The 15,168-nt window shown below is 50.0% G+C and overlaps 2 protein-coding genes and 1 long non-coding RNA gene across 9 annotated transcripts in view; 2 read left to right on the top strand and 1 right to left on the bottom strand.

The window, feature by feature from the left end:
• LOC123310518 overlaps positions 1-2,451 on the top strand; it is a 41,120-nt gene extending 38,669 nt beyond the window's left edge. The window contains exon 4 of the long non-coding RNA XR_006537369.1: positions 2,182-2,451. This is a non-coding gene — a long non-coding RNA (uncharacterized LOC123310518). The remainder of the gene's footprint in view (positions 1-2,181) is intronic.
• LOC123310517 overlaps positions 1-15,168 on the bottom strand; it is a 111,237-nt gene that overhangs the window by 4,248 nt on the left and 91,821 nt on the right. For 3 of the 6 annotated variants that reach the window (XM_044894016.1, XR_006537367.1, XR_006537366.1), the window contains one exon: positions 3,407-3,580. The exons of 2 other annotated variants lie outside the window; for them this stretch is intronic. In XM_044894016.1, coding sequence (XP_044749951.1) covers positions 3,543-3,580 — 38 coding nt within the window. In that variant the 3' untranslated portion in view covers positions 3,407-3,542. Of the gene's footprint in view, positions 1-3,406; positions 3,581-10,376; positions 10,526-15,168 lie in introns of those variants that run through there. One more of the 6 variants, XM_044894018.1, reaches the window with a different exon arrangement.
• The window catches only part of LOC123310515 (visual system homeobox 2-like), a 78,952-nt gene continuing 75,799 nt past the window's right edge, over positions 12,016-15,168 (top strand). For both annotated transcript variants that reach the window (XM_044894015.1, XM_044894014.1), the window contains exon 1: positions 12,016-13,494. In XM_044894015.1, the coding sequence (XP_044749950.1) occupies positions 13,092-13,494 (403 nt within the window). In that variant the 5' untranslated portion in view covers positions 12,016-13,091. The remainder of the gene's footprint in view (positions 13,495-15,168) is intronic.

Genomic DNA, 15,168 nt, shown 5'->3' with positions numbered 1-15,168 from the left:
TGCAAATAACACAAACTCGGGCTGCGATTCAGCGAATTTCCACGCGATGAATACGCTCTGAATTCGAATTAATATCGCATTTTGCCCGGTCGTATTCAATTCGGACGTTATAATTACGTTGCAAATTTTCTTCAGGGTATTAGGGAGTTTTTCGGATGTAGAGGGGTTGTCCGAGTTTGAGCCTCGAGTAATCAAGACGGAAGATTAATAGTAATCGTGATGAGTTGACCGAACCTTTGAATTCGATATTATCATACTCCATTGATATGTAAGGAGTACAAATAAGTTTCTGACGTTTAAAAACAGATGGTTCGGCCTGAGTTTTCGGACTTGGGTTTCTGAAACATTGCCGCAAGGTTCATGTGATTATCCGTCTGTTCCGATATTCCTGAACAGTACTGTCAGTATTTCAGAGACGATGCCTATTGGCCCAGTCGTTCGAGTTCTGGATCCGGACCGGAGAGAGGTGAGACCCACGTCTGCCCTGTTCAGATCTGGATCCGAACCGGGGAGAGGTGAGACCCACGTGTGAGACCCACGTCTGCCCTGTTCAGATCTGGATCCGAACCGGGGAGAGGTGAGACCCACGTGTGAGACCCACGTCTGCCCTGTTCAGATCTTGATCCGAACCGAGGAGAGGTGAGACCCACGTGTTAGACCCACGTGTGAGACCCACGTGTGAGACTCACGTGTGGGACCCACGTCTGCCCTGTTCAGATCTGGATACGGACCGGGGAGAGCTGAGACCCACGTGTGAGACCCACGTCTGCCCTGTTCAGATCTGGATCCGGACCGGGGAGAGGTGAGACCCACGTGTGAGACCCACGTGTGAGACTCACGTCTGTCCTGTTCAGATCTGGATACGAAACGGGGAGAGCTGAGACCCACGTGTGAGACCCACGTCTGCCCTTTTCTGATCTGGATCCGGACCGGGGAGAGGTGAGACCCACGTCTGCCCTGTTCAGATCTGGATACGGACCAGGGAGAGCTGAGACCCACGTCTGCCCTGTTCAGATCTGGATCCGAACCGGGGAGAGGTGAGACCCACGTGTGAGACCCACGTCTGCCCTGTTCAGATCTGGACCCGAACCGGGGAGAGGTGAGACCCACGTGTGAGACTCACGTGTGAGACCCACGTCTGTCCTGTTCAGATCTGGATACGGACCGGGGAGAGCTGAGACCCACGTCTGCCCTGTTCAGATCTGTATCCGGACCGAGGAGAGGTGAGACCCACGTCTGCCCTGTTCAGATCTGGATACGGACCAGGGAGAGCTGAGACCCACGTCTGCCCTGTTCAAATCTGGATTCGAACCGGAGAGAGGTGAGACCCACGTGTGAGACCCACGTGTGAGACTCACGTGTGAGACACCCACGTGTGAGACACCCACGTGTGAGACCCACGTGTGAGACCCACGTCTGCCCTGTTCAGATCTGGATCCGGACCGGGGAGAGGTGAGACCCACGTCTGCCCTCTTCAGATCTGGATACGGACCGGGGAGAGGTGAGACCCACGTGTGAGACCCACGTATGCCCTGTTCAGATCTGGATCCGGACCGGGGAGAGGTGAGACCCACGTGTGAGACCCACGTATGCCCTGTTCAGATCTGGATCCGGACCGGGGAGAGGTGAGACCCACGTGTGAGACCCACGTCTGCCCTGTTCAGATCTGGATACGGACCGGGGAGAGCTGAGACCCACGTCTGCCCTCTTCAGATCTGGATACGGACCGGGGAGAGGTGAGACCCACGTGTGAGACCCACGTATGCCCTGTTCAGATCTGGATCCGGACCGGGGAGAGGTGAGACCCACGTGTGAGACCCACGTCTGCCCTGTTCAGATCTGGATACGGACCGGGGAGAGCTGAGACCCACGTGTGAGACCCACGTGTGAGACCCACGTCTGTAGTTTAAAAACAGATGGTTTTTCCGTCTGTTCCGATATTCCTGAACAGTACTGTCAGTATTTCAGAGACGATGCCTATTGGCCCAGTCGTTCGAGTTCTATCACCATCACATGAAAGCGATCTGCCAGTTGGTTCTTTTCCTAGGTCATTCTCAAGAACGACTGCATAAACCTACAAGTCAGTCTGGCATAAAATACTGTAGGCAAGATTCCATTCGAAAATATTTATACCGCCATCCACATAAATTGTTGGAACTAATTCAAATTTTTTTGTTACAGAACAAGAATTTGCAAATTAGATGGTTCATTCAAGCATCCAGCGTGTGATAGTCTGAAGCCTCTTTCCTGTATTTACTTCGAAACGTCGGCATTTTGTTGAATTGAGGGACTCAATTCCCCATTGAACTCTAAAAGTTTTTCTTCTTTTCGAATTTCTTTTTCTCTTAGAGTTCCATGCTTTAACCCAGACCAAAAAGGACCCTCTCAATAGTTATATAAATTTTGTAGTAATGTAATCCAGGTTTTTAAAAATAAATTCATTTTATATCATCTACATTCTTTTGCACTCTATGAACCTTAAAAATTCGCATAATTCAGATTCTCTTGACTTTGTGGTATTTCCAGGTCAAACGGAAAAATTAGCTGACCTTGAAGAGTAGGTCAAGGTCACATAGAAAAATCAAACCTAGAAATCCGATGTTAACCCGAGATTTTCACATTTGACCTTGACCTACTTTTCAAGGTCACCCTCAATTTTTCGGCGTGACCTTGACCTTGACCTTGAAAAGTAGGTCAAGGTCATCCGGAAAAATCAGAGGTTGACCTTGAAAATTAGTTCAAGGTCAAATGCGAAAATCACGGTTTAATATGCGATTTTCGGGTTTGACCTTGACCCACTTTTTCAAGGTCATTCCCAATTTTTCAGCGTGACCTTGACCTTGACCTTGGAAAGTAGGTCAAGGTCATCCGGAAAAATCAGAGGTTGACCTTGAAAATTAGTTCAAGGTCAAATGCGAAAATCGCATATTAAACCGTGATTTTCGCATTTGACCTTGAACTAATTTTCAAGGTCAACCTCTGATTTTTCCGGATGACCTTGACCTACTTTCCAAGGTCAAGGTCAAGGTCACGCCGAAAAATTGGGAATGACCTTGAAAAAGTGGGTCAAGGTCAAACCCGAAAATCGCATATTAAACCGTGATTTTCGCATTTGACCTTGAACTAATTTTCAAGGTCAACCTCTGATTTTTCCGGATGACCTTGACCTACTTTTCAAGGTCAAAGTCAAGGTCACGCCGAAAAATTGAGGGTGACCTTGAAATGTGGGTCAAGGTCAAAACCAAATCCCGAGATTCCTGCATTTCGTCAACTTATTTTTCCGTTTAGGAATTGATCGTTCGACCTAGAATTATTCAAAGTCAACTTTTTCGTGCTCGAGAATTAGGTTCAAGGTCATCTGAAGGTGTTTCAAGTTCCCCAGGGCTTATTCAAAACTCGTCAGAAGTTTCTTATAATTCGTATATTTGTAACAAAACATAGAAACAAGCTACATGCTACATATAACAAACTTAATAATAAAATTGTTGTCTGTCTGTCGGATGTAATCTCCGGAGTAGCTCAACCGATTTTCACGGGACTGACTAGCGAAGCGGACTGTCCAAGGAAGGCTTCATTTGGCCTACAAAAATTAAAGTACAGTTTAGTATAGCGTATAGCAGAGAAAAGGCAGTAGTGTGGCACCACACCGGATCGGGGAGAGCTGAGACCCACGTCTGCCCTGTTCAGATCTGGATCCGGACCGGGGAGAGGTGAGACCCACGTGTGAGACCCACATGTGAGACCCACGTGTGGGACCCACGTGTGAGACCCAAGTGTGAGACCCACGTGTGAGACTCACGTGTGAGACCCACGTCTGTCCTGTTCAGATCTGGATACGAAACGGGGAGAGCTGAGACCCACGTGTGAGACCCACGTGTGAGACCCACGTGTGAGACCCACGTCTGCCCTGTTCAGATCTGGACCCGAACCGGGGAGAGGTGAGACCCACGTGTGGGACCCACGTGTGAGACTCACGTGTGAGACCCACGTCTGCCCTGTTCAGATCTGGATACGGACCGGGGAGAGCTGAGATCCACGTGTGAGACCCACGTCTGCCCTGTTCAGATCTGGATCCGGACCGGGGGGAGGTGAGGCCCACGTCTGCCCTGTTCAGATCTGGATCCGGACCGGGGAGAGGTGAGACCCACGTCTGCCCTGTTCAGATTTGGATCCGGACCGGGGAGAGGTGAGACCCACGTGTGAGTCCCACTTCTGCCCTGTTCAGATCTGGATCCGGACCGGGGAGAGGTGAGACCCACGTGTGAGACCCACGTCTGCCCTGTTCAGATCTGGATCCGGACCGGGGAGAGGTGAGACCCACGTCTGCCCTGTTCAGATCTGGATCCGGCCCGGGAGAGGTGAGACCCACGTCTGCCCTGTTCAGATTTGGATCCGGTCCGGGGAGAGGTGAGACCCACGTCTGCCCTGTTCAGACTGGATCCGGACCGGGGAGAGGTGAGACACACGTGTGAGACCCACGTCTGCCCTGTTCAGATCTGGATACGGACCGGGGAGAGCTGAGACCCACGTGTGAGATCCACGTCTGCCCTGTTCAGATCTGGATCCGGACCGGGGAGAGGTGAGACCCACGTGTGAGACCCACGTCTGCCCTGTTCAGATCTGGATCCGGACCGGGGAGAGGTGAGACCCACATCTGCCCTGTTCAGATCTGGATCCGGACCGGGGAGAGGTGAGACCCACGTGTGAGACCCACGTCTGCCCTGTTCAGATCTGGATACGGACCGGGGAGAGCTGAGACCCACGTGTGAGACCCACGTCTGCCCTGTTCAGATCTGGATCCGGACCGAGAGAGAGGTGAGACCCACGTGTGAGACCCACGTGTGAGACTCACGTCTGTCCTGTTCAGATCTGGATACGAAACGGGGAGAGCTGAGACCCACGTCTGCCCTGTTCAGATTTGGATCCGGACCGGGGAGAGGTGAGACCCACGTGTGAGTCCCACTTTTGTCCTGTTCAGATCTGGATCCGGACCGGGGAGAGGTGAGACCCACGTCTGCCCTGTTCAGATTTGGATCCGGACCGGGGGGAGGTGAGGCCCACGTCTGCCCTGTTCAGATCTGGATCCGGACCGGGGAGAGGTGAGACCCACGTCTGCCCTGTTCAGATTTGGATCCGGACCGGGGAGAGGTGAGACCCACGTGTGAGTCCCACTTCTGCCCTGTTCAGATCTGGATACGGACCGGGGAGAGGTGAGACCCACGTCTGCCCTGTTCAGATTTGGATCCGGACCGGGGAGAGGTGAGACCCACGTGTGAGACCCACGTCTGCCCTGTTCAGATCTGGATACGGACCGGGGAGAGCTGAGACCCACGTGTGAGACCCACGTCTGCCCTGTTCAGATCTGGATCCGGACCGAGAGAGAGGTGAGACCCACGTGTGAGACCCACGTGTGAGACTCACGTCTGTCCTGTTCAGATCTGGATACGAAACGGGGAGAGCTGAGACCCACGTCTGCCCTGTTCAGATTTGGATCCGGACCGGGGAGAGGTGAGACCCACGTGTGAGTCCCACTTTTGTCCTGTTCAGATCTGGATCCGGACCGGGGAGAGGTGAGACCCACGTCTGCCCTGTTCAGATTTGGATCCGGACCGGGGGGAGGTGAGGCCCACGTCTGCCCTGTTCAGATCTGGATCCGGACCGGGGAGAGGTGAGACCCACGTCTGCCCTGTTCAGATTTGGATCCGGACCGGGGAGAGGTGAGACCCACGTGTGAGTCCCACTTTTGTCCTGTTCAGATCTGGATCCGGACCGGGGAGAGGTGAGACCCACGTCTGCCCTGTTCAGATTTGGATCCGGACCGGGGGGAGGTGAGGCCCACGTCTGCCCTGTTCAGATCTGGATCCGGACCGGGGAGAGGTGAGACCCACGTCTGCCCTGTTCAGATTTGGATCCGGACCGGGGAGAGGTGAGACCCACGTGTGAGACCCACGTCTGCCCTGTTCAGATCTGGATCCGGACCGGGGAGAGGTGAGACCCACGTCTGCCCTGTTCAGATCTGGATCCGGCCCGGGAGAGGTGAGACCCACGTCTGCCCTGTTCAGATCTGGATCCGGACCGGGGAGAGGTGAGACCCACGTGTGAGACCCACGTCTGCCCTGTTCAGATCTGGATACGGACCGGGGAGAGCTGAGACCCACGTGTGAGATCCACGTCTGCCCTGTTCAGATCTGGATCCGGACCGGGGAGAGGTGAGACCCACGTGTGAGACCCACGTCTGCCCTGTTCAGATCTGGATCCGGACCGGGGAGAGGTGAGACCCACATCTGCCCTGTTCAGATCTGGATCCGGACCGGGGAGAGGTGAGACCCACGTGTGAGACCCACGTCTGCCCTGTTCAGATCTGGATATGGACCGGGGAGAGCTGAGACCCACGTGTGAGATCCACGTCTGCCCTGTTCAGATCTGGATCCGGACCGGGGAGAGGTGAGACCCACGTGTGAGACCCACGTCTGCCCTGTTCAGATCTGGATCCGGACCGGGGAGAGGTGAGACCCACATCTGCCCTGTTCAGATCTGGATCCGGACCGGGGAGAGGTGAGACCCACGTCTGCCCTGTTCAGATCTGGATACGGACCGGGGAGAGCTGAGACCCACGTGTGAGACCCACGTCTGCCCTGTTCAGATCTGGATCCGGACCGAGAGAGAGGTGAGACCCACGTGTGAGACCCACGTGTGAGACTCACGTCTGTCCTGTTCAGATCTGGATACGAAACGGGGAGAGCTGAGACCCACGTCTGCCCTTTTCTGATCTGGATCCGGACCGGGGAGAGGTGAGACCCACGTCTGCCCTGTTCAGATCTGGATACGGACCAGGGAGAGCTGAGACCCACGTCTGCCCTGTTCAGATCTGGATTCGGACCGGGGAGAGGTGAGACCCAGGTGTGAGACCCACGTCTGCCCAGTTCAGATCTGGACCCGAACCGGGGAGAGGTGAGACCCACGTGTGAGACCCACGTCTGCCCTGTTCAGATCTGGATCCGGACCGGGGAGAGTTGAGACCCACGTGTGAGACCCACGTCTGCCCTGTTCAGATCTGGATCCGGACCGGGGAGAGGTGAGACCCACGTGTGAGACCCACGTCTGCCCTGTTCAGATCTGGATACGGACCGGGGAGAGCTGAGACCCACGTGTGAGACCCACGTCTGCCCTGTTCAGATCTGGATCCGGACCGGGGAGAGGTGAGACCCACGTGTGAGACCCACGTGTGAGACTCACGTCTGTCCTGTTCAGATCTGGATACGAAACGGGGAGAGCTGAGACCCACGTGTGAGACCCACGTCTGCCCTTTTCTGATCTGGATCCGGACCGGGGAGAGGTGAGACCCACGTCTGCCCTGTTCAGATCTGGATACGGACCAGGGAGAGCTGAGACCCACGTCTGCCCTGTTCAGATCTGGATCCGGACCGGGGAGAGGTGAGACCCAGGTGTGGGACCCACGTCTGAACAGTTCAGATCTGGACCCGAACCGGGGAGAGGTGAGACCCACGTGTGAGACCCACGTGTGAGACTCACGTGTGAGACCCACGTCTGCCCTGTTCAGATCTGGATACGGACCGGGGAGAGCTGAGACCCACGTGTGAGACCCACGTCTGCCCTGTTCAGATCTGGATCCGGACCGGGGAGAGGTGAGACCCACGTGTGACACCCACGTCTGCCCTTTTCTGATCTGGATCCGGACCGGGGAGAGGTGAGACCCACGTCTGCCCTGTTCAGATCTGGATCCGGACCGGGGAGAGGTGAGACCCAGGTGTGAGACCCACGTCTGCCCAGTTCAGATCTGGACCCGAACCGGGGAGAGGTGAGACCCACGTGTGAGACCCACGTGTGAGACTCACGTGTGAGACCCACGTCTGCCCTGTTCAGATCTGGATACGGACCGGGGAGAGCTGAGACCCACGTGTGAGAGCCACGTCTGCCCTGTTCAGATCTGGATCCGGACCGGGGAGAGGTGAGACCCACGTGTGAGACCCACGTCTGCCCTTTTCTGATCTGGATCCGGACCGGGGAGAGGTGAGACCCACGTCTGCCTTGTTCAGATCTGGATACGGACCGGGGAGAGGTGAGACCCACGTGTGAGACCCACGTCTGCCCTGTTCAGATCTGGATCCGGACCGGGGAGAGGTGAGACCCAGGTGTGAGACCCACGTCTGCCCAGTTCAGATCTGGACCCGAACCGGGGAGAGGTGAGACCCACGTGTGAGACCCACGTGTGAGACTCACGTGTGAGACCCACGTCTGCCCTGTTCAGATCTGGATACGGGCCGGGGAGAGCTGAGACCCACGTGTGAGACCCACGTCTGCCCTGTTCAGATCTGGATCCGGACCGGGGGGAGGTGAGGCCCACGTCTGCCCTGTTCAGATCTGGATCCGGACCGGGGAGAGGTGAGACCCAGGTGTGAGACCCACGTCTGCCAAGTTCAGATCTGGACCCGAACCGGGGAGAGGTGATACCCACGTGTGAGACCCACGTGTGAGACTCACGTGTGAGACCCACGTCTGCCCTGTTCAGATCTGGATACGGACCGGGGAGAGCTGAGACCCACGTGTGTGACCCACGTCTGCCCTGTTCAGATCTGGATCCGGACCGGGGGGAGGTGAGGCCCACGTCTGCCCTGTTCAGATTTGGATCCGGACCGGGGAGAGGTGAGACCCACGTCTGCCCTGTTCAGATCTGGATACGGACCGGGGAGAGCTGAGACCCACGTGTGAGACCCACGTCTGCCCTGTTCAGATCTGGATCCGGACCGGGGGGAGGTGAGGCCCACGTCTGCCCTGTTCAGATCTGGATACGGACCGGGGAGAGCTGAGACCCACGTGTGAGACCCACGTCTGCCCTGTTCAGATCTGGATCCGGACCGGGGGGAGGTGAGGCCCACGTCTGCCCTGTTCAGATCTGGATCCGGACCGGGGAGAGGTGAGACCCAGGTGTGAGACCCACGTCTGCCAAGTTCAGATCTGGACCCGAACCGGGGAGAGGTGATACCCACGTGTGAGACCCACGTGTGAGACTCACGTGTGAGACCCACGTCTGCCCTGTTCAGATCTGGATACGGACCGGGGAGAGCTGAGACCCACGTGTGTGACCCACGTCTGCCCTGTTCAGATCTGGATCCGGACCGGGGGGAGGTGAGGCCCACGTCTGCCCTGTTCAGATTTGGATCCGGACCGGGGAGAGGTGAGACCCACGTCTGCCCTGTTCAGATCTGGATACGGACCGGGGAGAGCTGAGACCCACGTGTGAGACCCACGTCTGCCCTGTTCAGATCTGGATCCGGACCGGGGAGAGGTGAGACCAACGTGTGAGACCCACGTCTGCCCTGTTCAGATCTGGATACGGACCGGGGAGAGCTGAGACCCACGTGTGAGACCCACGTCTGCCCTGTTCAGATCTGGATCCGGACAGGGGAGAGGTGAGACCCACGTGTGAGACCCACGTCTGCCCTGTTCAGATCTGGATACGGACCGGGGAGAGCTGAGATCCACGTGTGAGACCCACGTCTGCCCTGTTCAGATCTGGATCCGGACCGGGGGGAGGTGAGGCCCACGTCTGCCCTGTTCAGATTTGGATCCGGACCGGGGAGAGGTGAGACCCACGTGTGAGTCCCACTTCTGCCCTGTTCAGATCTGGATCCGGACCGGGGAGAGGTGAGACCCACGTGTGAGACCCACGTCTGCCCTGTTCAGATCTGGATCCGGACTGGGGAGAGGTGAGACCCACGTCTGCCCTGTTCAGATTTGGATCCGGACCGGGGAGAGGTGAGACCCACGTGTGAGTCCCACTTCTGCCCTGTTCAGATCTGGATCCGGACCGGGGAGAGGTGAGACCCACGTGTGAGACCCACGTCTGCCCTGTTCAGATCTGGATCCGGACTGGGGAGAGGTGAGACCCACGTCTGCCCTGTTCAGATCTGGATCCGGCCCGCGAGAGGTGAGACCCACGTCTGCCCTGTTCAGATTTGGATCCGGACCGGGGAGAGGTGAGACCCACGTCTGCCCTGTTCAGATCTGGATCCGGACCGGGGAGAGGTGAGACCCACGTGTGAGACCCACGTCTGCCCTGTTCAGATCTGGATACGGACCGGGGAGAGCTGAGACCCACGTGTGAGACCCACGTCTGCCCTGTTCAGATCTGGATCCGGACCGGGGAGAGGTGAGACCCACGTGTGAGACCCACGTCTGCCCTGTTCAGATCTGGATACGGACCGGGGAGAGCTGAGACCCACGTGTGAGACCCACGTCTGCCCTGTTCAGATCTGGATCCGGACCGGGGAGAGGTGAGACCCACGTGTGAGACCCACGTCTGCCCTGTTCAGATCTGGATACGGACCGGGGAGAGCTGAGACCCACGTGTGAGACCCACGTCTGCCCTGTTCAGATCTGGATCCGGACCGGGGAGAGGTGAGACCCACGTCTGCCCTGTTCAGATCTGGAGTGAAGAGTAAGGAAAGCAGTTGATTGATTTCTGAAAAACTCAGAACCCTGTGCTATTCGACTTCATTTGCCTCTGAAAAAAAAATGAAATCAAATGGATTATATTCACAAGTGCGGAAAGTGATTGTTTCCCGCACGCCGTTCAACGAACGACGTGAAGCAGAGTTCGGGAAAGAAGTCAATAGACAGACTTTTAACGCTTGAAATGGAAATATGGAATATGTATTATGTTGAAAACTGATATTTTTTTTCTTAAGTGACTACCATTAGAAACTTTTTTTTTACATTTTTCTCAACTCATTTTAGTTTTACTTTCCCTCACTAGTGCAGGAAAAATCACTTTCCGCGGTGAGTTGGGAGTAAAAAAATAAGCATAGTAAGTATATTATTGAATGATGATTGAATAATGCGAGTAGAATACTGTACAAGATATAGGTACCGTAGATTAAAATCAATTTATGCATCAATGGTGCATGCGATTAGATATATTTCACAGGATTTTCTCTATACTTATAATTAAATCGATGCTTCTTTGTGTTGAGAAATAATTAGAGAAAGGTGAAGAAAAACTGCCTCAACTGAAATGAACATATTTTTCATAGATTCTGAAGCTGAACGCGGTCGATGATGCTTGGACCCTATAGACAAAATTGTTTTTCAAAATATTTCCGAGAACAGAAGGCAGTTCAATGTTAGTTTTTGATTAAGAAATCTTCATTAATGGTGAAACCGACCGGAAATTAGAAAATTATAGACATTTGCTCATATCTGAAATATGAAATATGTTAGTTCATTTATGACTTGATGAATAGAACTGTTTAATCTGATATTTTTTTTCCGAATGTAGTGTATCTGTCTGCATGGATAACTGCTCCGGTTAATGAAAAGAATTCCAGAAGACGAATGCTGCCGGAAGATTGCGTGCAGAAAATACTTTGAAATAAAAATTAAGTGCCATTTGTTCTGCCGATGATCCATGCGCACTCAAAGCATCTTTATTTCGAGATATTTTCGAGATCTAAAAAGGCTTAATTTTGAAGTATTTTTTCTCACTGAAGAAAACTTTAAACAAAGGGCTGGCCTCGGTCAAAATTCGAACTTTTCGAATATGGCTATAAGCCAAATTCGATGCGAGTATTCATTCGGTTTTTAGAAGAAAATGAAATTTTCTCATTTCCGAATGCACTGAAATAGTTACCTATCGAATTCAACATCTTATAGATGTAATAATCCTATACTTACAGTTCCTCGAAAATTGATAAGGACTCAGTGTTATATACTCATCGTTTTATTGTCACACGATATATGTCTTCGTCCCTCTAAAGACTAAAGGGACTTTAGAATGACGTTAGAATCATACCCATTCTGAATGTTCATAATTATCGAATGACAATAAATCGATATAAAACGCTGATTCTTAATCAATTTTTGTGGAAGTGTAAATAAAGGATTATTATTATTGTTGTATCATTATAATTTTGAATTTGATAAGTATTTTCGTTCTGATTATGTATAGATATGTATGTAGTTGTATATGTAGGATTTTCGAAAATAAACATTTTTATATTATTTTACAGGGTCTCTATCAATGATTGTAACATCGCGTTTTGAAATTTTTTCTGTGCTACTTTTTACGTAAAGGCTTTCGAACTATAGATTGTCGCCCACTATGTTGGTAGACTCATTCATAAGGAAAGAGCCTGTATCTACGTTTCAGGCATAATTCAATCAATTTGTGGAGCTTGGCACTTTGCGATTTAGTCGCAAAGTGTCCTAGTTATGATCTGATAACGCCTCTGATAAACTAACACTCATTTTGCTGACTTTAGAAAAAGGCTGTTGATTACTTTATCAAGAAATTTTAACAATTCATTTATTATCCATTACAATTTAGTAGTACAACCAAGTCACGAATACTCTCCAGTTTGTTTCGATAATATACATGTCCAATTACACCCCAGAAAATTAGATAATGAAAGCACTACTTTATGTCAACAGGACTAAAATAACGTTCCGAAATTAGTCAGAGCCAATTAATCAGTTCCCCAATTATAATAGTTGAACACGTCACTACTAATTACAACTGTAAACCTTCGCAGAGCAGGGACCATGACGAGGGAAAATGACACCTAAATCGGGGTGCAATAAGACCCAACGTCAAGAAACAATCGAGCATCAAGTCCCACCCAGCGCGCGAAACGCTTGGCGGGAATCCGGTTCGTATCCAAAATGGCGGTAGGGTCGAGAATCGCGGGTACGTCCGGAAATCGACTTTGGGTTAGTTTATTGGATGGTTTCAGGATACGCCTCTTTTAAGGGAACCTTTTCAGGATAGAATATTAGGGAGTATCTTGCTAAGTGAAGCCGCAGTGCACGATACTCAAATTGGAGTCGTCAGTCTGTCTCTGCATTCGCTCATGAGCGGTCCAGGCTCAATTTGAACAACGAGAAAAATTACAGCTTGATTGTGATCCCTTCATATGCACGATAGTTTTCGTTCGAGTGTTTGACGATTGTGAGGAAATTTGAATTTTGGACTTTGTGCAACGTGAAAATGAGTGTATATCCTACGCGAGAATACAGATCTAGCATAGAACCCTAAGATTATCGGTGTAATAACATAGTGCATCCCTAAAAACATGAACAATGATAATTTAGACACGATTCACGTGACTGCGCCGAGTATAATAAACAAGCCATCTCAGACAATGCCGCAACGTTCGCCTTTTGCCATACAGGAGCTTCTAGGCCTGTCAGATTCGCAACACAGGTCTCCGACGGCAGCAGTTTCCGCTATAACGCCTAATGTTTACCCTCAAAGACACATGCAGGGGCCTACATGCTTCCCGACGGATCACGGCTTCAATCATCATCACATGACTATGGCCGCCAGCCGCATGGCATATTTTAACGCACACGCGGCTGTTGCTGCGGCTTTTCTGCCGCATAATATAGCCGCAGCGGCTGGCATGAACGCCGGTGCTGGTGGACACAACCCGGCGGCCGTGTTGGGTTTGACAGGACACCAAAACAGTCCAGCTGGTGAGTTTTCAAATGTCTATCATCGAAGAAAAATTTGACGTTTATTCTTCAAACCGGATTTCTACAGTATGCGAAATTAAAAAGAGAATGAATGTTGTTACTGTGAATTAAGCGATTCATTATTTCAGACGTGTTGGTAGAGCAGAGCAAAATGAAAAAATGGAAAAAGCCGCGAACATAAATAAAATGTTTCAGCTCTGAAACTATTTATGATAGAATGACTAAAATTTTTCTCTCAAATTGAGTATTTTCAGATTATCACAGTTCTGCTAAGGTCAATATAGAATAGGAGATACATATATCAACAACTTACCAACTTTTTTAGTCTTTAAATAACGAATATTCAGAAAATGATAGAAAGCACCAAACACCAAGTTCAAAGTAGAACTATTTGAAATATCAACATACATTTTGACAAAATCGTGAAACCTCTTTTTTTTTCCCGAGATATTTTTGGATCCCACTTTTTCTCATTGTTTCAGTGTTTCTATTTCAGTTACAGTATACTTCTTTCTATTTACAGAAATTATTTTGTCATGCTTTATTACTTCATATAGGTTTTCTACACTATTATTCATCCAGATCAAGTGTTTTTTTTATTCATTCTATATTAAACCTCATTGTTATCCTTTGTATTTCTACAAAGTAATTTTGTACGAATCGACATCATGCTCAACAATATTCTGAATGATGAACGTTAGTTCGATTGACATTTTCAACATTCCTTTCGTTTAAACTTTTGTTATGATACTTTATATTATTGAAAATGAAAATTCTGATTAGTTGAATGAATATGAAATATATTCTTATGTTCTCAGTATGAAATCATCTACTTATTATGTTATGTATACAACACCCGTTCTATTGTTGATTTCAATAATTCAATTGAAGATATTTCAATAATGACCAAATATTTTGCATTCAAAATCGAACGAATTACTTTTGTTAGCGAAATATCTGAAAAAAATCTACCTAATTCATTCTGAATTCACTCAGTAGCATGGTCAAATTCAACGAAACATACAGTTTGAATTCACCGGATCATGTAGACATGCTTGCTTTTACTCTGAAGAACTCTAAAACAAACGAAACATTCATCAGTGAATACCTAATTGAAAGTAGGAATATTTATTCTGTTATATACGTTGGTAATAATAATTGTTACATCAGTGGTGCAAAATCGGATCTGAAGAATTCTGATAGGGCCGAATTGTTGGCCAAATAAAACCAGACTTTTGGCGCTGCTGTGTATTACAGCTCGCACCGATTGAAAAGAAACGTAATCGGGTTCCGGCGGGTAAGGAACGATTTGGTTGTGAATGGAATGAAAAGGAATAAGGCCCGTTGAAGAGATTCCAGGTCATATTCAACTCGAATATCTTACATAACATACAAGGAGTCGTGTCGTTCCTTTGCCACTATCTTCGGATTTGGAATGTACACCTATACTCGGTAAAAAAGTGGCAAAGAATTGATTTTTAAGTAAAAGTAGTTCATTTCGAAATTTTTAGAAAATAGAACCATAGAATAAGTATTTTTTTAAATTGACTAATTCAACATTACTTATGAGCATCGGTCAAAAATAAAATGACATATGCATAGGCATATGAACAAAAGACAAAAGAAAATTAAGGTTGAGTACAGAAATCCCGAAAGAAATGATAGATAATCAAG

The sequence above is a fragment of the Coccinella septempunctata genome, chromosome 3 (assembly GCF_907165205.1).
Source record: "Coccinella septempunctata chromosome 3, icCocSept1.1, whole genome shotgun sequence".
In the NCBI taxonomy this organism is placed as follows: domain Eukaryota; kingdom Metazoa; phylum Arthropoda; class Insecta; order Coleoptera; family Coccinellidae; genus Coccinella; species Coccinella septempunctata.
This window is presented reverse-complemented; position numbering and strand designations above follow the sequence as displayed.